This window comes from Vidua macroura, chromosome 1 (assembly GCF_024509145.1).
Source record: "Vidua macroura isolate BioBank_ID:100142 chromosome 1, ASM2450914v1, whole genome shotgun sequence".
In the NCBI taxonomy this organism is placed as follows: Eukaryota; Metazoa; Chordata; class Aves; order Passeriformes; family Viduidae; genus Vidua; species Vidua macroura.
The window spans coordinates 131,878,354-131,899,248 of record NC_071571.1 but is presented as its reverse complement, the minus strand read 5'-3'; the positions used below and the strand labels follow the sequence as shown (position 1 = coordinate 131,899,248).

Here is a 20,895-nt window from a genome sequence, read left to right as displayed (position 1 = left end):
ATTTAATGTCTTACAACTTTAAAGAAACTGGATAATAACCCTAACAACTGAATGATAACCCTAAAAGCAAATCCAAAGCAAGTGTGACTGAAGTTTTTGCTTTCCCTCTCTAATTCAATCTAATCTAGTCAGATTCCACTGAACATTGGTCATTCTGTAACTGTAAAGAATGTAAACTATGAATGGCTGTCACAATAAACACAAGCAGGATGCATTCTGATCATTAGCTATTAAAAGCTTTCTCCCTTTAGGAAAGTACTTGTTTCATCTATTCAAACATGATTCAATTGCCATGTGAAGTGCAATCTGCTTTTGCTATTTTTACATATCTGCTTTAATGCAATTCTTCAAAAGCTATTTAAGTAACACAAAAAACTCCAACCATCCTCAGTTTGAAAATATTCTTTCCCTCATTGAAATCTGACTCATGGAATAGCTCCACCAACTGAGCTTGAAGCACTGGCACTTACCATTTCACATAAATCAGATTAAAACAGTACTTCAGAAAACCATTATATTCTCACACAATTGTACTTGAAGACAGCTTAAGAGAAAACTTCAATTTCTTTAATTCTCCTAACTAGCTGTATTCACCAAAGCAGCTGTCTTTCAAAGGACATGAGGAAAGGCTTCCCATGCAGAGGACAATTCTACCTGGAAGCATCCCTATAGTACAGAATACAGATTTGACAGAAAATAAGTAATTCAGGATAAATACTTTCCATCTATTTTGTGCTTTTCATAAATTCAGCAAAACTACAAATTATCTGACGTTCAACTTATGATTACAACAAATTAAGGAAATACTAGTAAAATAAGAATTACTTTAACTCTTGAGAAACAATTGTACAGAATCCAATTCCATAAAGAAATTCATTTCCCAAAAATAATTTTTGTTCAAGATGCTGATAGCCAAAGGTAAGGCAGTTTTGTGAATTCCTTGCCATTGCCTTTTAAACCATTAAGATATTACCTGTGCAGGAGAGCTGGCTTCTTCACCCTGCTTCTTCTTTTTCTTCTTCTTTTTCTTGGATTTGCCACTTGTAGAACTCTGAAGAATTTGCTCTGCTTTTTCTCTTTCATTATCTGAAATCTTCAGATGGGAACAGAAGGTATTTAGCATTTAAAATTACAATGAAACATACCTTGTATAGACAAAACATAAATCAATAGCTATAAGGAATTGCATATCCAAGTGGAAATGAACACAGTCTTATCTATTCAGTTCATTCTAGAAAGACCACGTTCTTTACATGCTATCTGATAATACAGGTAGAAGATTTGGGAATAGAAAAGGCAACAGACCACCAGGCACTAGTAGCATGGAAATGCTGTTTTCCATAGTGTGAATTAAATATTGGCAAGAAGTATTTATAAAAACAGATCTAAACTCTCCCAGTCTATACTGATATTGTAGTCCTTATAATTATGGCAAGACAGAAAGGTTTAAGATGGAGCTAACTGATTTCTCTCTTCTCAGTAACGTTCAGTGTTTTCCTTCTCTGTGTACAGAGAAAACACAGTCGTGCTACTCTTATCAGGGCAACTGTGATGAGAGATTACCTTTAGCACTACCCTTTAAGTTACTTTAAGAAATGGCAGTGCTAAGGCCAAAGTCCTGGAGCTAAGAAGAAAATACCATCTTTTACCTTCTGAGTATCAGATCTCTCTTCACGCTGAGGAACAGAAGCAACTTTTTCTTCATCTACCCAGTTTCCCCACTCTTCTGCTGGCGCATTCCAATCAGAGCTTGGATCAGTTGAAGAAAGTCCATCTACAAAGATTAAAAGGTTTTTTTCAGTAATATTGCCTTACTCTACAGGTGCTCATTTCCAGTTTAAAAATGAAGAAAAACTCTACACATATATCCACTTGATATCAAGATATAAATAGCAATTCCCTGTCTTTCTGAAAAAATGGTAAAGACTTTATTGATAAGTGGAGGACTTTTTAAAGTAATGAGTATGACAGTGATTTTACAGAGCCTAATCACAGCAGCAGCTAGCTAGATGCAGCTGCTTCAAGACATTTTTCTAAACTATGTGAAGAGGAACAAATTTAAGAGTTGTTATCTATCTTAAGCTATTCTCTGTATTTTCCTTCTAGCTGGTGAAAAAATTAGGATGAACTATAACACTGATCAATCTTGCCTTAGTAAGATTCCTTTACAAGTGATATCTGAAACTGTAAACCTTACTCATTCAAGTCATCTTATAATTTTGCCATTTTTAATAATCTTTTTTTCCTAAGACTATTAAGTCCATACTCTATTTTGCTATTATTAATTTATGATGGAATGATAGGTTTAAAGGGTCAGTTGCATAAAATCAAAATATCAGAAGGGAAGAAGCATTAGACTGTCTGTTTAGTAGCAAGTTGCAGCAAGCCGATTTTAAAACAGAACACATTGTAAAAGATTGCATTTTTATTTCACATTTATATTAACATCACAAATATTTCTCCCCCCCCCAGCCTATATCAAATTGAAGAACAGGCAAATTTGGTCTACCAACTATGGTGGCACTCAATTTAAACAACTGAAAATAAAGTAAAAAAAAAAGCAGTAATAAATCCAATTATATTTATTGGCAAACATTATGAAGCCAAAAATACATTGAGATCTTAAGATTAGTTAGAACATTTAGAATAGTTAGAAACTTTCCTAATAAAAATATTATCTTAATGACACCTACTTCAGATGCTAAAATTTACTGATTTGAAAAACATTAATCAACACTTTTTAGTTTACCTACTGCCATCTCAGTAGTTGCTTAAGAAAAAAATTCCATTCTTAGTAATAATAAAAACTAGTAATATTTGTACATACAGTTAGTTTTCTTATCCTGATAAAGCAGCAGGATATATCTGTGTATCACTTTGGCCTAAACTTGCATTTGCCCACTTCTGTTAGTGTACTCTTAGTTGACAACTATGACAAAATTCTATTAACAGAAGCTTAAGCCATAAATATTCTATGCTCAGATACGTGAATCAATTATGCTTTTGATAAATGTAAAACGGATGACTTTCAAATGATTAACTGAAATGTGCTTTCCTTATCCTTAAACTAGATAAAACACAAAATGTAAGTTTCCAAATTATGTGGCAACAGAGTAATCATGCCAACAGTGGTGGAGTCAAGGACTCATCAATCTATTCCACTTTTCCAGTCATTTAACTGCAATAGTTGTTCTTAGAGAGAAGGTAACATGCAAGGCTGCTTCTGTCAACTTTTGGAACAATTCTTCAGGTCAATGCCTAATGAGATGCACTATGCTTTTTCATAAACAGGGAGGAGAAAGTGGGGAGTAAACACTAACTTTACTACAACTCCCAAGTAATTTCAGTTATTTCTATCCTGTATATACTTCCTATATATGTAAGAACTTCCTAATGTTTGCTAAATGAGAAACCAAGTTAGATTAAATACAAGATTAAATACAAGAGTCTGATGTTGCCTTTTCAGTAAGGTGCAAACATGTAAAAACAAACTGACTCAAATTCTATCTACTAAATACATATTTTGCAGACTTGCAGTAGATTTTTCTCATCACTAGCAGCAAGACTGTTTCATTACAAAGATTTTTCTACCTTAAAAAATGCATGAGCTCTCTCACTTCTGAGTTTGAATATCCAAGTATTTTTCCTAAAATTAACCATTTTTAAATCAGAATTTATTAAAATACTTCTAATTCCTTCAAACTGTCTATTAGCTTACAGAATTCAAGTATTTCAGGTTTCTCCTCAGATACCCACCACTGTCTAATAAGGGTAGCTAATATAAATAACTACACTTTAACAGTAACTAACATTTTGTTAATGAACATTTTAGAGGAACATACTTAACCCAGACCATTCGTCATCAACAGGGGGTTGAGCATGACTTAAATCCCACTGAAAATCAGAAGTACCAGCCTGAGGAACTGATTCACTGTTGGAACCTGAAAGGAAATAAATAAAATTGTACTTATAAGTTAGCAAGCTTCCTGAAGTTTTCTTGGGGAAGGAAGTCCAATCAAAGTATGAAAGGAAGACAAAAGGCTCAAAGGAAAAAGTCAGATTTCAAGGACTGCAGAAGACAGGAGAACTAGTAGGGTCTTGTGCATAAGGTATATTCAGAAAACAAGGAAGCTGAAAATAAAGTCATGAAAATAACTCAAAAAGAGATAAGAGGGGTGAGTAAAAGCAGTCTTCTCAAAGTGAAAAACAAGAAGAAATGTTATGGTTAATAAAACTGTTACCCTGTTTTCCTAAGATATCTTACAGGGAAAAGCTTAAAAGAAAACATCACCAGAAAGAAACCTCATTAATTACATTTGGATCAAGCAAATTATACATTACTAAGAATCCACTTCTCATTTAAAGCAAAGGTTTCAAGAACATAAAAGCAGCAGGATGAACAACATTAAGGCCAATACCAGTCATGATAACAGAAGGTGCTACATATCTAACATAACTGTTTTCAGAAAAATAAACAAAAAAAACCAATTTCATAAAAAAGTAAAACAAAAACTAATTGTAAGAATTAAATAAATTAGTATTTTACAGTATGATAAAACTTCTGAAATTCAGTTTGAATAGAATGTGCGTCTCTATTTTACATACACCTCTGCAAAAGATACCTCAGATGACAGAAATATGGACATGTTCTCATTTCTTTTGTGGCCACTTTGCATTACAACATTGTTGGCTAAGGTGCATAAAAGAAAACTAATATACTTCACTTTTTCATATTTCTCTCGAAGTTGAAATGGTGATATTGCAGCAGAATCTTAGCTCAGGGTGCCATCCTACTTTATTTAATAAACTGTCTTAAGTTTTAGCTTAGAGACTGAACTTGGATTCAGGTGGCTGTTTAGGAGTTTTTTTAAAATTAAAACTCTCTGTACAAGTAATACGCTGGACACTGAGCCTAAGTTCAAAAGTTAAAAGCCTGTAAATTGCAATACAAGCAAATGTAGCCTAAGTGCGTAAGTACTTGGCCAGCTACTTCCGAAAAGAAAAAGCTCATGGTGTAAGCAAGCAAGAGCAGAAAACCTGACATATGATCCCTTTATTGCATAATAAATCACTGTAGGACTCATGTGAGTTGTTTAACACACAAGATTTATTATGAAGACAGGTTTGTACTCTATAGCACACAACCCTTCAAAAAAGAAAACCCCAGAGCTTCAGCATTTCCATTTATCATATGGAGAAAAGACTGAAGACTTGAAATCCTGCCTATGGAACATATTTTCAAAGTAGTGATTTAGTTCCTTGATGGGGAAAAACTCAATCATCAAATAACAAATCCTCCACAAGACTGGGGTAAATGGGCTTTCCTAGAAAGAAATCTTCAGATCTCTAACTTGAGACATTGCAATGCTGAGCAACCTCTAATGCCCATTATGTAGACTTAACATGCAAACAAGGTGGCAAAATAAGAAATCACAGAATCACAGAATGTTTTGGGTTATAACATAGAAAGATCACCATGTTTCAAACCCCTCTAGTTCCAACCTTCTTACTAATATTCTGTGATTGATCTAGCTTTTGATTATCAACTTAATACAGTTACTTTATGACATAATTTCAGCATAGGAAAATAGCTTTTTAAGTGTCTTCTGCCTCTTTGCAGTACTATTTTCAAAGAAAAATGAGAACATGCATATTAGTATCACTTGGCAAACTCTATTCCACCTGGTGGAGTAGAAAAGAGTGGAAAAGTCTTTGGAAAGGCACACATACCAGAAACTCCAGGAGTTAATCCAAATGAGGAGAAAGAAGTAGAATTCTGTTCAGAGGTATTAATCCTTGCATCCACATTCCAAGCAGCTGTGGGGGAAGGGGAGGAAAAAAAATAAAAAGAGCATCACACACTGCTGGCAATGTTGAAAATTTAGCTATTTAATTATGAATTGGATCAGAAAAACACTGGCTAGTCCAGCCATGATGACATTTTACATAACTGAGGACATTAATAAATGCTGATAGAGATGTGACTTTATGAACACACAGCTTGAAATAATTTTCAAGTTTTCCAAGACCATCTTCCCTTTACAGCCTTTTCTATGTATAAACTTATCAAAAAAGAGAAGTCAATTTTTTTTGAACCTCATACTATTATTCCTCCCATTACTGCAATCATTAAGTTTTGAAAAGTACACATAGATGGAACACAGCTTGGAGTATATATTTTATATATATATATATATGTATGTATGTATGTTAAAGAACGGAATAAAATTCAGAACAATTTTTGATGAATAGGAGATACTGCTTAAAAATGAAGACATACTAGACTGTTATATGTAAGGCAGAAAATAAGCAGAAAGAGCCAGTAAAAACTACTAGTGGTTTTTATTTAGAATTACATTTACTTAATTGGGGGAGAAGGGGCTAAAAACTGGACAGGTATTCCAGATGTTGTCCAAAAAGTAGACAGCCACTAACCTCCAATTTATTGACTCCTGTGTTAATGCATCCCAGCATACTGCTGCTGTCCTTTGCTACTAGGATCTACAGTTGGCTCATGTCCAACTTGGTGCCCCCCACCAAGACCCCTTATCCACAAAACTGCAATCCAGGCAGTCAATATCCAGCCAGGGTTGTTTCCAACCCAGATTCAGCACTTGACATTTGTTCTCACTGAACTTCCTCGGGTTCTTCCTGGCCCATTGCTCCTATCAGGTTTACGTCCTTCTGGATGGGATCCCTGACCTGGACTGTTTCAACTGATTCCTGCCCCCACATTTAAGTCTGATGTAATCTGGAAACTGGATGTGAATGACATGGTTGCCTCCTCCAGGTCACTTTTAAAGACGATAAACAGGACAATTTTAAGTACAGCCCTGTGATAGTCCCCTTGTCACCAGTCTCCAGGAAGAGTAGGACTTCCTGACCATTACCTTGCTGACCAGTTTTTCACCTGTTCTAGTTTGGATACAACAACACTGTGAGACAGTGTTGAAAGCACTAGTCAAGTCATCATTTAAAACTTTCACTGTTCTCCTTCATCCAAAAAAATTATTCATTTTACCAGAAGCAAATCAGCTTGGTGGACATGATGCATTCTCAGTAACAAAACCAACAAAAAACTGGTCAGCCACTACAAACTGCCTTATTAGAATACACAGGAGAACACATCAAGCCAAAACATGAAAAAAGCCCTTCACTTCTACTTGGCAATGGTAAAGCTTCCAAGGGTATATCAGATCTAGCCTCAGGAACTTCATTTCAAAATATGACAGAGAAGTAAAATAAGGTCTAGACTTCTGCAGATATGGCTGGGGTAGGGCTGTGTTTTGGATTTGTGCTGAAAACAGAGTTGGTAATACAGGGATGTTGCTGAGCAGTGCTCACACAGAGTCAAGGCCTTTTCCCGTTTTTGTATTGCTGGCATCAAGGTGGCAGGAGCTTGTCTTCCCAACAAGTAGTTGGAAGAGACACAGCCCAGACAGGTGACCCCAACTGGTCAAAGGAACATTCCCTACCATGTGGCATCATGATCAGTATATAAAGTCACGAGAAGAAGGAGGAAGGGAAGGACATTTGGAGTTATGGTGTTTGTCTTCAAAAGTCACCGTTACACGTGATGAAGCCCTGCTCTCCTGGAGATGGCTGAACACCCATCAGCCCATGGGAAATAGAGAATTATTTCCTTGCTTTGTTTGCATGAACTGGTTTTGCTTTCCCCATTAAACTGTCCTTATGTCAACCCTTGAGTTTTCCATCTTTTCTCCTTCCAGTTGTCTCCCCTGCTGGTGGGACAGTGAGTATGTGGCTGGATGGAGCTTGGTGCTGGTTGGGGTTAAGACTTGACAAGTCTGAAGTAACACTGCTGACTACAAAGGAACACTGCTTTCCAGAAGAGATGAGGATACTTAGACTGAACAGTGGGAAGGGCCATGTTACAGCATTTACTAATAAGTTGATGATTGTTGCCCAGAGAGAAATCAAGAAATCTCTTCTCCATTATTACTATGGACAGCAAAGTAAAAAAGGCAGAAAATAGTACTGAGCACTAAAAAAAAAAGTTTCTAATGAGAAAAACAGTGTTACACTAAGTGTCATAAGAGTTAAACAATGTTTTTGCCTGGGGCCCAAAAAAACACCTGCCAAAACCATACAAAATTGATTTGATCATGTTGAATCAACAGAATAGATTTACAACTTGGGTTTTAAGACATTATTTAAAAGAAATTACACTTCAAAATGGCTTAGTAATCATCTTCAGAACTTTATGAAAGTGATATACAACATTGCATTTGTTCACAGATATAATTTTATGTCAGATAAACTCAAAAGGCCCAGTTTAACTGTACACAGAAACATAGATGCTAAGCCATCAGAACTTACAGTAAACAGAAATTGTTTAACTTAACATTACACTAGACCACATCAAGATTTTTTAAATATATAAACAAAAATATTTCAGAGATCCACTACTAAAAAATACATTTATGTAAAATTGCTTACATGAAGCAAGTTCTTGGAAATAGCTTACCAATAGGAGTGAACAAAGACCGCTCTTTCCAGGGCCTGCCTACCAGGCTTACACCCCAGTCCTTTCCATTTCCATTAGCATCTCCAGTGTCTTGGCCCCAAGCCAATGTCTCAGTCTTCCTCTTCCCAGCTGCAGTTGAAGGAACAGATGTCCATTTCTCCTCCCCTACACCAATCTGTGAGGAGATTTTTACAGACTTCTCATTCCAGCTTCCTCCATTTACTGTATGGCTTTCACTCAATCCTGGAGAAACTTATATACAACAATAATAAAAGGATTACTTAAAATAGGAACTGGATGAAGCATTAAAATATCACTTATATGCACATTCACTTAATAAAAAAACCCCAAATGAACAGCAGCTTTGCTACACCAGTGTGATACAGACAGGGCTACTGCTCTGTCTCAGCTGATTTTCCAGTTCAGATGACACGCACCATCTGCCTACTAACTTTAAGAGGAAGGAAAAAACAGCACCAACTGCACTCTTTCCTCATCCCTTTCTCTATAGGGCTGATGTATTGGTGAACCAGTGCCTCTAGATTAGAAAAAGGGTTGGGAGGGTACTTGCAATGCTGTCAGCTGATTTCTCTTGGAGAGTATGGGGATGACTTGTGGAAAAACCCATGCACTAAATGGAGAGTATTTTCTGTTTCATAACTGCATGCAGCAGTTCTCCAAGCAGGATGTAGACGAAGTTACCAAGTATTAGAAAATACTTCCCAAACACTACACAGGATTTATGAAGAGCAGATATCATACCGACCATAGAGTCCCTCACAGTGAGAGGTAGAATTAATTGAGATATGCCTAGATTTTCTCAGACAAATCAATTCCAAACACAGACATCTGTAAGGTCACCATCACTGTACAAAAACCACTGCCCTTTCCCTACAACACTAGCACTGCTCCTGTCAGTCAACGTCCTCCTAGTGTAATATGAAGTCTTCGGGAAAGGCAGCAAAAGAATACTGAAGAGACAGAAACCAAACCGCAGTTGCTAGAAAAGGCAACTTTGCAAAAAGGCAGCTAAAGTCCTGAAGCAGGAGCTTGATTGTTCTCTGTTTATTACACTGTTCTCTTGTAAAAAATTTTAACTTCTAAATGACCAGCCAGTTCTCACTGAATCACAGAAAACTGAATATTGAAAAGGATCTCTCAAAGTCACCTAGTCCCACCTTTTCTTCAATGCACAGCTAACTTCAAAATTATACTACGTTATTGACATTCTGGAAACCATAAATGCTGATAGTTCAAAGCATTTCTGGACACAATCTCATGAAAAGCTTTTTTCTTCATGACCTGTCAGAACTTCCCCTTATTGAAACTTGATTATTATCTCCTGTCCTCCCATTAGGCATCTCTGAAGAATACAGCTCCCTCCTTCTGTGCCATGGTACAGGAAGTTTGTATGTGAAGCAAAGCTCTCAAAAACAAGCAGAAAGGGATTCACTTTCTAGATCTGTCTGCTTTTAATAACTCATTTGTTGACTTGCTTATTTACTAGCTATTTTTTATTAAAGCCACACAGCTAATGTTGGCTATATGTAAGTAACAACCATCTTGATTTCATTATCTCAAACTAATTCACTTCAAGTATTATTATAGCAGTATCTGTTATTAGAAAACTGGTAAGATTCACTAGTCAAATATTTTAAGTTATGTGTATGACATAGGTCAAGTATATATTTTTTATAAACATGTATTTATATGTAAGAACTTTCAAAACTATTGTATTTATGCACCTCAAAGGAGAATGTAAAGAACTGAGTAACTTGTATATTCAATCTGAAATAAGTGTAAACAATAAACAGGACTTTTGAGTTCTCTGCAGTTATCAATAACAGGGTTTCTTTGAGAAAATAGTTCATTAACACAAATAAGTGAGCATATCTGAAAAGCTAGCATAAAGAATCTTTCAGCAGAGCTTAAAAATAAATGTTACTGTTATGTACATAAATATTTTTATAATAGGTAATCTGTCTGAAAATTCGAAATACTGACTGTATTTCTACATGTAACAGACTGTTTTCAACTTCTTAAGAAATAACTGCAACTTAGAAGTATAATATTTGTATAGTCAAAAGAGCCAGATGGTACGGTAAAGTTCCATGTCAGTAACTCAAAATCCGCCACCGACTGCTGCTGTTTTCACTTCTGTAAAATACTTCTCTAGTTACTTAGGATGCCCAATAATAAAATTTTTTTACCTTGTGGAATTGATGACTCCCCCTTTGCAGGTTTAGAACTGTTAATCTGTGCATTCAAAAGTGCATCACCTGATTAAGAAGAGGAAACAAAGCTAGATGAAGCTTTTTTAAACAGCAACACTTGTAAAAATCTTCTAACAATCCATAACTAATATTTTAAGAAAATGATATATTAGTACCTCACAGTAAATTAAGACATTTCCAGAAAACTTAAGGATAAAATTAAAATAGCCTATTTTTTATTATTTGTGTTTATGTTGCAGACAGAATGCTCTCAAAGTGACTTAGGACTCATATACCAAGTAACTGCAGATTTCAAAGAACTTAAACTAATTTCCCAATGAACCAAGAGCATAAATCTAAACCACAGGTTATTTACAAGCAAAGAGTGGATCTAAGTATTTCAGACCTGTAACTATTTCTAACTTCTACCTCACCATAAAAACACTAGATACAGCAAAATTATTTTTGGATTAGTCTTGTACAAGGTGATACACAAGATACAAAAAAAGTAGATACACGAAGGATTCTCAGTGGAGAGGTTACAGTAGTTACAGTAAGCAACAGTGCATAAAGACAGTTGGAACTACCATTTCTCGAAACTTTGTTAAACGGACTGAAAAAAAGGGCAACAAGAAACAACTGATCTAGTCATCAGGGCAACAATTATGCACTCAGTCAGGTGCAAATGAGTGTCAATGAAACAGAAGGGTGAGGCACACGAATTTCAATAAATTGTTTCAAGGTATCAGACAGCTGTTAGACTCAGTCTTTTTGTCACTTTGTTCGCTAGAACATTAAGTTTCATTTAATTAAAGCACCTATTTCTGTTTTACACAAATAGGAATTCCTGTGCCTACACATGCTTTAAACCAGCCCATGCAGTCTTTTTTTTCTGTAACAGCAGCAGCCATACCTATTGAATCCGCAGCTACAGTAATTGACTACTAAATCTCAGGCACATGTACCTTACCATTATGAACAGCTTTAGTACAGAATGCTACTAAATCTACGTTGGAAAAAAATACCTACGTGTTAAGCAGTGAACGATATTTTAAGAGAACTTTGGAGGCATAACCTTCCCACAAGGAAGCACTCAAAAAGTTAAGAAGTTGGTGCTGCCTGCAGCAGTGCTGAGGATGCCTTTGAAGTTTCTGAAAACAAAGGGCACAGTCACAGAGCACAAGGGAAGGAACAGGGACAGGCCTACTCAGCTGTGCAGCAACCAACAGCACACCTGTGTGGATGGAGGCCAGTGCCTCAGCCAATTGCTCTAAAACACTCTCTTGAGCTTCCCCAAAAATACAGCTAGAAAAGGGGGAGTTTTGCACAATGAGAAAGTACTTTTACACAGCTTAAAATAATTTCCTCAAGAGTTTCATCTCCAAATATACATAATATACATCCAAATCAGAGTCACTATTTAAGCATTCAAGTAAAGATCTCTTTCTAGGACAAATTCACAGACCTATCAAGCATCATACCTTTATTTTTTCTGAGACCAACTGGAAGTGATGGTGTAGGCATCAGCTGTTCAATGGATACAGTAACCGTGTTTTCTATGCTCTGGAGATTAGATTCTCCTGAGCCACCGTCGTTCAGCACCTTGTCTCGCTTACGCTGCTGACGCTTCTCTCTGTTACTGATTTTTGTTTCCCAGGCTCCTAAAACATCACCCAAATGAAAACATCAGTAAGTCAGAGAAGAAGGAAAGATTTTTAGCTTGTATCATATCAAACAGAAGTCTGAGGGCAGTTTAACCAGTCAGCTTCAACCTTAAATTGAAAACATAAATGGCCAAAGGTAAGTTTTTCTGTGATAATACTTGGCTTCACACAGCAAAACATGAATAGCATGAGCACCTTACTATCCATAATTTCTCAGTTTTTGTAAGATTACTTCTAAAGAAATCAGTTGAAGTTACTAAATATTGTTGTTTCAAAGATCAGACTTCCATATATAATATATGACTATGAAGTTATGAGTTTCTCATGTTTCTTTATGAACCAAACACAAGTAAATCTTAAACAGCATTTAAGCCATAATGTTTGAATTTTGTGTATGTTTGTGTTCAGTACCTTCATCAACTTCCTTTCCATCTAGACGAGATGTATCCTGAACTGTTTTGGAATCTCCCTTTGATTTCTTTTTTTTCCTTGACTAGAATAAAAATAAAACATTTTCTTAATGATTACTTATTGATCACTTGACATAGTGATTCAGAACTCCCTCCTCCCCCCTCCCCTAAAATACAGGAATAAATTTAAAACAGATTGCCCTGAACAACCCTCTGTGAAAGACTTACACAGCACAGAATTGGCAGGTGGGGGGAACATTACTTATGTTACAGAGTACAAAGCCAGGTAGAAGAAGCAATGCTGGCAGCATCACAGTCACAGAAGAGTAATGAGCTGTTTAGCAGGCAGATGCCACTCTGTCAAAATTTGTTTTGTGCAGAAGTATGAAGTTACACATGGATAAATAAATAATGCCAGTAACTCCTTTTAAAAAAAGGTCCAAAAATCCAGCTTGGAAATTACTTCAAAACACAAGCTGTGATTAGAGCCTCTACATTCCAAATTTTTTTCCCCCAAGGTTTCATCAGTTATGGCTTCTTGGATATTAGAGCTAAGTTAAACAAACAGGAACAGACATGACTGCTTCTGCAAATAGTTTTGGTGCAACAGGTAGGAACACAGAGTGTTGAAAAGATAGTATTGAGAAAAAAACCCCAATATATTGGGAGAAAATATATTGCAGAAAGCCTTGGAGCAAGTTGACTTGACTACCTTCTTGGAAAGAAAATATAGTAATGAAAAGCTTTTCAACCTAGTAAAGAAAGGTATAAGAACTATCAGATAAACATGAATGAAAAACAACAAGACTTTAAAAAGAAATATGGTTATACACTCAAATGTTATACGGGGAACTACTCACTCATTCACTGTCTCTGAAATACTCTAAGAATGCTGGACGTCTTTCTGGAAGACATCTGCCAGAGTCAGACTAGTAATTGCCAGCTGTATACCCGAGTTCCCACTATTTGGTTTTGTAGTCTTAAATGTCCAAAAAGTGTCTAACAAACTCTCTGGAATGCAGAATTGTTAACACCTAAATTACTACTACTGCTGCTGCAGATATTACCTGGGCCCCCACAACGGCATGCAGTTCATATGCTTTAAGAGTTATCATGTCCCCAGAATAATCTGTAGCTTCAATAAAGGTACTGAGAGCAGTATAGCTTGTCAGAGCAGCAGAGATGATAAAAAATTCACTGCTTATATGCAATGCTGCATCACCACACCTATACATTTAGGGAACGGATTTGAACAGTTAACTTATGGTTTAATGTACGTGGGGACCCAAACTACAGATGCACCCAAACTGAATTTTCATTTGCTCAGCAGACTACCTTTGCCCACATACCAGCTACCTAACTTCAGAAAAGCCTCCAAAAGAGAAGGGCTGGTTTCAAAAGCAACCTGAGAAGAATTGGTTCTAAAACATGAACAAGTCAAATTATTTGCTAGGGCAACTTCTAAGGAAAGAATTGAAAAGGAAAGTGAAAATTAGCATTAAAATTAGTTATAAATTGCCTCTTCAAGCTTGAACAGAGAAAGATTACTAAGTTTCTACCTTTGTCTCCCATTTGCAGCTACAATGAGACTGGAACTTGAGATCCTAAAGTTTCCATCCACAAAGTCTTAACTACCCAACTTTGGCACTAAGAGAACACCTGAAATTACTTCAGAAGTCTCCCAGACAACATTCAAGATGAGTACTCCTCCAAATTGTAACTTCAGTTTCCTTAAATAACTAGCTCCTATGTAAGTATTGCCATCAAATTTTATACTTTTCAGGAAAACATTGAAGTTTAACAGCTGAAAAAGAAGTTTGTGATTAACAAACACTGTTTTTAAAAAGATCAAGAATAGAAATCTTGAAAATGTGTTTACTTTCCTAAACTGTGTTATCCTGTTCTGAAAAACCAGAACCATCCTTTTTTATCCAATTAACCCACCACCTGCTAAACTTTACTGTACCACTTGCTATCTCAGTAGCAAACTGACAGAAACAGCAAGAGATGCTAAAGCCAGAGCAAGCCAGCCGGTCATTCTGCAGAACTCTATGCATTCAGAGTGTCACCTTCTGCAACACACAAAGATGCCAGTGTTGGCTCTACCAACAGCCAAAGAGCACATGAGGAATACTGAAAGCCTGCCAAAATTTTTTAAGTCTTTAGGATGCATTGTGCCCCATGCAAGAACAATAGAAAAATAAAACATTTCTTCTTGATCCCTAGCTGAGTAATCATTTCTAGTATTCAAGACAAAGCAGTTATGTGCTTGCAAACAGAATGAATTATGACATTTTAACTTCCCACGATCTCATCCAGAGTCACTTCTTAGGGAACAGTCCCTTATACTAAACACTAAAAAAACCCCTGTACTGTGCCAAATCATTAATTGCAGAATAATAAACCCTGTGAACAGCCAGAGTCCAGACATTACCCAAAGCTTCCCCTCCCACAAAGCAGAAAAACTACATGAAAGTCACAACTCTGAAGCAGCCAAGAAATAGAGAAACATAAAGGATGTGTGATTTTCACTGAACACATATATTGGAGCACAAAAAAATAACCATGCCCTTCAGGCCATAGATTATATGCATATATGTACACACATGCACATACAACTTCAATCACAGCCATTGTTTTACACCATCCATCCCAAAGATAGTACACAAAGATACTTATACAGGACCCCCTGCAACCTCAGCAGGTTTGTAATGTTACAAATGTTACAGATGCCCTGAGAAGCCCAAATAATTAGAAGCCTCTAGAGTTACCTGTAGTTCAAAGGAAGTTCTTAAGTATGCTTTTAATTGAACGGTAACAATTTACTCCTGACTCAATCATTTTTTGCCCAGGATCCCCCAAAGTGATATGAAAACACAATTTGCATACTCATCCACATCCATTTAGTGGTACTCATTTCCTAGAGCTGCAGCTTCAGCTTCACATTTTAAAATTCAGGTCACTATGTTTGCAATTTTAACGTGAAGTTGAGCTTAGGATTCAAACACCTACTCTACTTGAAAACTTGCAAATAGAGTTATTCATTCAGGTTCAATCTGTGTTATGTTCTTGGGAAAAAAACCAGCAAAGTCAATCTGATATGCAAAACATGGGGAAGAGCCACACAGCATGGAACTTTAAGGCAAACCTATTTCACAGAAAAGTCACTCAATTTGCCAATTGCAAAAACATTTAAAGTCCTACAGCAAACTAAAAGGACACAGTCTTTTAGCCAAAATACAAACCGCAAAGTAAGTTACTGGAGGGTAAGCAAGTGTATTTATTCAAGCTTGAATAAGGTAAAGAAATGACAACAATCACGGAATGGCTTGGGTTGGAAGGCACCTTAAAGATTATCTAGTTCCAACCCCAGCCGTGGGCAGGGACACCTTTCACTAGACCAGGATGCTCAAAGCCCCATCCAGCCTGACCTTGAACACTTCCAGGGATGGGGCATCCACAACCTCTGCGCAACTCGCTCCACTGTCTCACCACCCTCACAATAAAGTGTTTCTGACTGTTTATACACAACCTTTTATTTTTCCTCAGTATTGTTACAACAAAAGCATTTTATTGAAGAAAATAAGTCAGAAAACAATGACAGAGGGAAAACTTCATGCACAACGTTAGTAAAAGAATCAAGCAAAAAATTATCAAAGGCCCAAGCATATCCATGTTGCCCATAAATGACAGCATATATAATAAAAAAAGATTACTCCTCACAGTTCAAAAAATAACACAGCCAGTAGTAAGGTTACCTTTTAGATTAGACGTTGCAGATTGATGTTTAAAAATATATATTTAATATAGCTGTTTAATTTGCATAACAAAAAAAACTCACACCAGACTTCAAAGCTCACATTTATCATCAAAAATCAAGAACTTTAATTACTAATGGATACATCTAGCAAAAGAAATAAGCAGGCACATGGTCTAAATCCTTTGAATAGTAGTCCCCCAACTGGTAGACCATTTACAAGGCACTTAACAATACTATCATTATGCTGCATCCCCAGAGAAACCATCAAGATGAAACAAACTTTATTTCTGTAGGCTTAACACTGTCACATGATGAACAGACATATCAGTGTTTAGTGGGGGGCTGGGAGTGGGGTTTCCTTGACAAATATCCTGTGGTAAGGCATGTCTCAGAAGTTAAGAAAATACTACTTTAGCTCTTTTCAATTCCAAATTAGATTAGTACTCTACACAGTAAGAAATCTGCCTCTTCATTCATATAAGTAACAGGATTTCAAACCAAAACCAGAGTTATTAGATATTGAAATAATATAAATCAAACTTCAACATTTTTGTTTTGTATCCATAACTAACCTTTTCATTCTTCTTTTCTGTGTCCACCACAGGCTGCTTTATATTGTCTTTACGAACAGTTTGTATTACTTCATCTTCAGATACATCAAGGAAAGACCGTCCATTAGGCTGTGTAAACAATGAGCATAAATAATAAAGAAATTAGAGAAAGCAGATGAAGTGAAGCTCAAACTACACTATTACTCAAATGCAATTACTTGTTGACAGAAAAATGCTTGTAAGATTATTGAATAAAGCAGACCAAATTGTGGATTGTTGTTCAAAGGATCTACTGCAATTCTGTATTTACCAAACACAGAAATGAAAAAGGAAAGAGAACAGGTCTTCTCATTTCAACTCACCACTAATCAATCCAGGAATTTCATAACAAAAGGTAAATTTCTGAAATTTAGCAGCTTTTAAGATTACCTGTAGCTGTTCTGAAAACTGATTCAGAACAGCTACAGTTGTACGTAAATTATCTAATTAAATTAACACAATTACACCTCTTTGTAGAAGTTCAGCAAGAGGACTAATTTTTAAAAGTAATTTCTACATTGAGCACACATCTGCAATTTCCCTCCATGCATAAGTTAAACTCACTTCCTTCACAAGTTAAACTTCATAGCAGAAGAGAAATTAGAAATCAAACTTGAAGCATGACTAAGCACGGTACCCCATTGTTCTTTTCAGACAGACTTTGTTACAGGTGTTACATTTGTCTACCATTTCCCCTCACACAATTAAGGAAAGAAAATTAGCATGTATTATTCAACATATAAAACTGAAACACTGGACAGTCATTAAACGAGTCTTTACATTACTTTTGACAGCAAAGACATACACCTTAGCATACATATTCCCCATACAGAAATGTAGTAATTTAGAAATCATTTACTTCTAACAAAAGGCTATGACTGAAGTTACTCTGCTTAACTGCAGAAAAGATGAAAATATTATACTACAGTCAGCCACTAATTTCACTGCATGAAAAACCATTGTTAAGAATAGTAAATTATAGACTCCACACAAATGTCACTGGTTCACATTCAGAATGACTCAGATAAATTAATGACTGAAAACTAAATAAGCATAAACAGCTACTTCGAACTTGCTTTAATTCCTGAAATTCTTTCAAAATAATTTTTTTTTTGCTATTAAAAACCCAAAAGTTATTATAACTCTGCATCACACAAAACAAATTGCTTTCAAGTAAAACAAAAGCCGTATCACAACTTAGTTTGGCCTATTCCTTCAAATATTAGGTCTGATTCTCAGTTTAACTGTTACAAGCATTTAAGTCTTGCCACATTGTATTATGCTTACAAACCACCCTTGGCATGATTTCACTAGTGGATAACATAGTATTGCTTACTGTAGTTAGCAAGCATGCCAACTTCTTCAAAGTAACTATAAATAGAAATTGAAAGATCAGGTCACCTAACCCCTCTTCTCCTTCAACAACCAGCTTTAAACTAGACTTCTAATATCTAATATGCAGTACATTTCCCTCATCATTCTGAAAACAAAGTATATTTTACAAGTCTGGTCTAGGAACTCTCTCTAAAAGTTCTTCTCAAAATAGTCCACCTTACTGGTATATTCCACAGGGATACCAAAGAACTGATATTTAATCTTGAAAATAACTCATTGCCAAAACTCAGTTCTTGTGCCTCTCTATTTTCTCCAGAGACTGTTTAGCAGTAAAGTTAGTTAACATATTTGATGCATCTAGTATTGGATGTGTATCAAAAAAGTTTACAGCCAACTAAGTTTTTAAATTCTGTACCTTGCTTCTTAGCTATTACACATATACCTTAAATTGAAAACTACTTTCTTAATCCCTCCCAATTATTCAATAAAGAGAAGTTTTAATCTTTAATTTAAAAATACTTCAGCTCTTTCTCTGAACTCATAAACTAATTCATATCCATTAAAAAGCCCCTGGAAAAATTCATCGACATTACTGTTCAAAATGCTATCTGATCATGTAAACAACAACCTTTAGAAATATGTTAGAAAACTTGGACTTTGATACATTCGGGGAGAAATACATCCCTTTATTGTAATACCCTCCTTTCCAGTGGAAGCTTTCCACATTTATTTTCTGCCCATAGATGAATCATAGAATTTTAACCAAAATCCATGTGACCATTTTTGTATATACCAAAGAAAGCAACAGAAGCAACAAAGAAGAAAGTTTTTCTACAGTATTCAGAAGTATTTAATTTTAAAAAGACAACCACAGCCCAAAGTTTAAAACTTTATGGGTAATACATTAAACATCCACTGACAAAATTAATTAACTCAAAATTGTGCAATTTATTATTTGCCAGCTTTTCAACCCTCATCTTAAAGCTGCCAGGCATGATGCAACAAGGCAGAATTAATGCTGTCAGTAACAGTATTGATTACTGAATGCTTTTCTTGCCTGAGAACCTTAAAATTCCAATACTTAAATAAACCTTTTTCCACACAAATTTATATGAGGGTGTTAAGATATACCAAATGTAGAAAAGGTTTTGCTTAGACTGTCAAAACAAAAAATACTCTTTAAACATGGTACTGCAAAGGATAACTCAGTTTCACGCTTCAAAGAGTATTAATGAAATTGTTATCACCTCAATCTTACAACGCGGTATTAACTGAAGTCCTCAGTTACACATTATAAAGATACCTTGAATATCTTTGGCCAATGAAATAATCTGTTTACTAATGTTTTCTGTAAGCTTCTCTTCAGAAAGAAACTAAGCAATTTTCTCTAAGAGGCCTGAAGACTCCTACAGCCCTACTTTTGCCATCTGACCACTAACATACACACAAACCAACACTTGAGTATCAGCTGAAAGTATAGTCTTTACACAATCTAAGTGCAAATAAGCAATAAACAGCCATAGCCCAGAAAGTTCTTTTAAGCAGACCAAATATGAAACTTCCTCAAATGAATGCAAATACTTTTACTAGAGTGTGCAGCATTTATTCTCCAGGTGCACAACAAACAATACGAAGTACAAAGTCAATTTGGTATTTTCCACATCTACAAATAGATGGTGTGAATGGCTTCCTAAAGTGGTAGCAGAGCATAGAAGATGGCTACTCTCAAGTTTCTGTGATGTTTGGCAGATTGCACAGAAACCATGTAAGAACAGCTTCACTTTTTCCTGCTCAAGTAGGAGAGAGAGGCACAGTAATTATTCAGAAGAGGAAGAAATCAAAACTAAATAGCAAGTTTTACAGACAGAAAAAAAAAAATTCTTAATGAGGCCAAAGACCTCTGCCTCTTCCAGGAGCTAAAATAAAAATGAAAAAAGAAAAAAGCAGCTTCAGGCTTACTGCACAGAATCTGATGTAAAGACACCATTATACATTGCTCCTAGCAGCCTGAGAAAGCCAGATCTGGCTCTGTAAACTTTCATGTTAATGAATGCTAAACAATTTCAGCTCCATTTTTTTCTCAGTCTGTTCACAGCCAGTAAATAAACAGAATCTCATAGGTACTACTGTATTCAATGTAGTGTTATTCAAAGAAACCTATTTTACTAAGAATATGAGATAAGTTGTACCCTACTTACACAGGTACTGAATAAAGCCACATGCAAGGAAAAAAGCAATTAATACTCTTCCTCAGAAAAGCTACAGTGAAGAACAGTTCTGATCCTGACTGATGAGTGTTACACATCACCTGCCATACAGTGAGCTCTGTAATTCTGTATTAAAGTAACCCTACAGCTTTTAATTAGACATCTGTAGTGTGCTCTTAGCCACAGACCAGTTGCTCTAAGCTTTCTGAAAGGCTCACAATGGAAATC

General features: G+C 35.8%; 1 protein-coding gene across 2 annotated transcripts in view; it reads right to left on the bottom strand.

Annotated features, from left to right (window-relative positions):
- MTDH (metadherin) overlaps nt 1–20,895 on the bottom strand; it is a 33,550-nt gene that overhangs the window by 9,944 nt on the left and 2,711 nt on the right. For both annotated transcript variants that reach the window (XM_053983298.1, XM_053983289.1), the window contains exons 2-10: nt 17,108–17,215; nt 12,777–12,858; nt 12,183–12,362; nt 10,699–10,767; nt 8,489–8,740; nt 5,731–5,817; nt 3,843–3,941; nt 1,650–1,774; nt 974–1,093 (exon numbers count right to left, since the gene is read on the bottom strand). In XM_053983298.1, the coding sequence (XP_053839273.1) occupies nt 974–1,093; nt 1,650–1,774; nt 3,843–3,941; nt 5,731–5,817; nt 8,489–8,740; nt 10,699–10,767; nt 12,183–12,362; nt 12,777–12,858; nt 17,108–17,215 (1,122 nt within the window). The remainder of the gene's footprint in view (nt 1–973; nt 1,094–1,649; nt 1,775–3,842; nt 3,942–5,730; nt 5,818–8,488; nt 8,741–10,698; nt 10,768–12,182; nt 12,363–12,776; nt 12,859–17,107; nt 17,216–20,895) is intronic.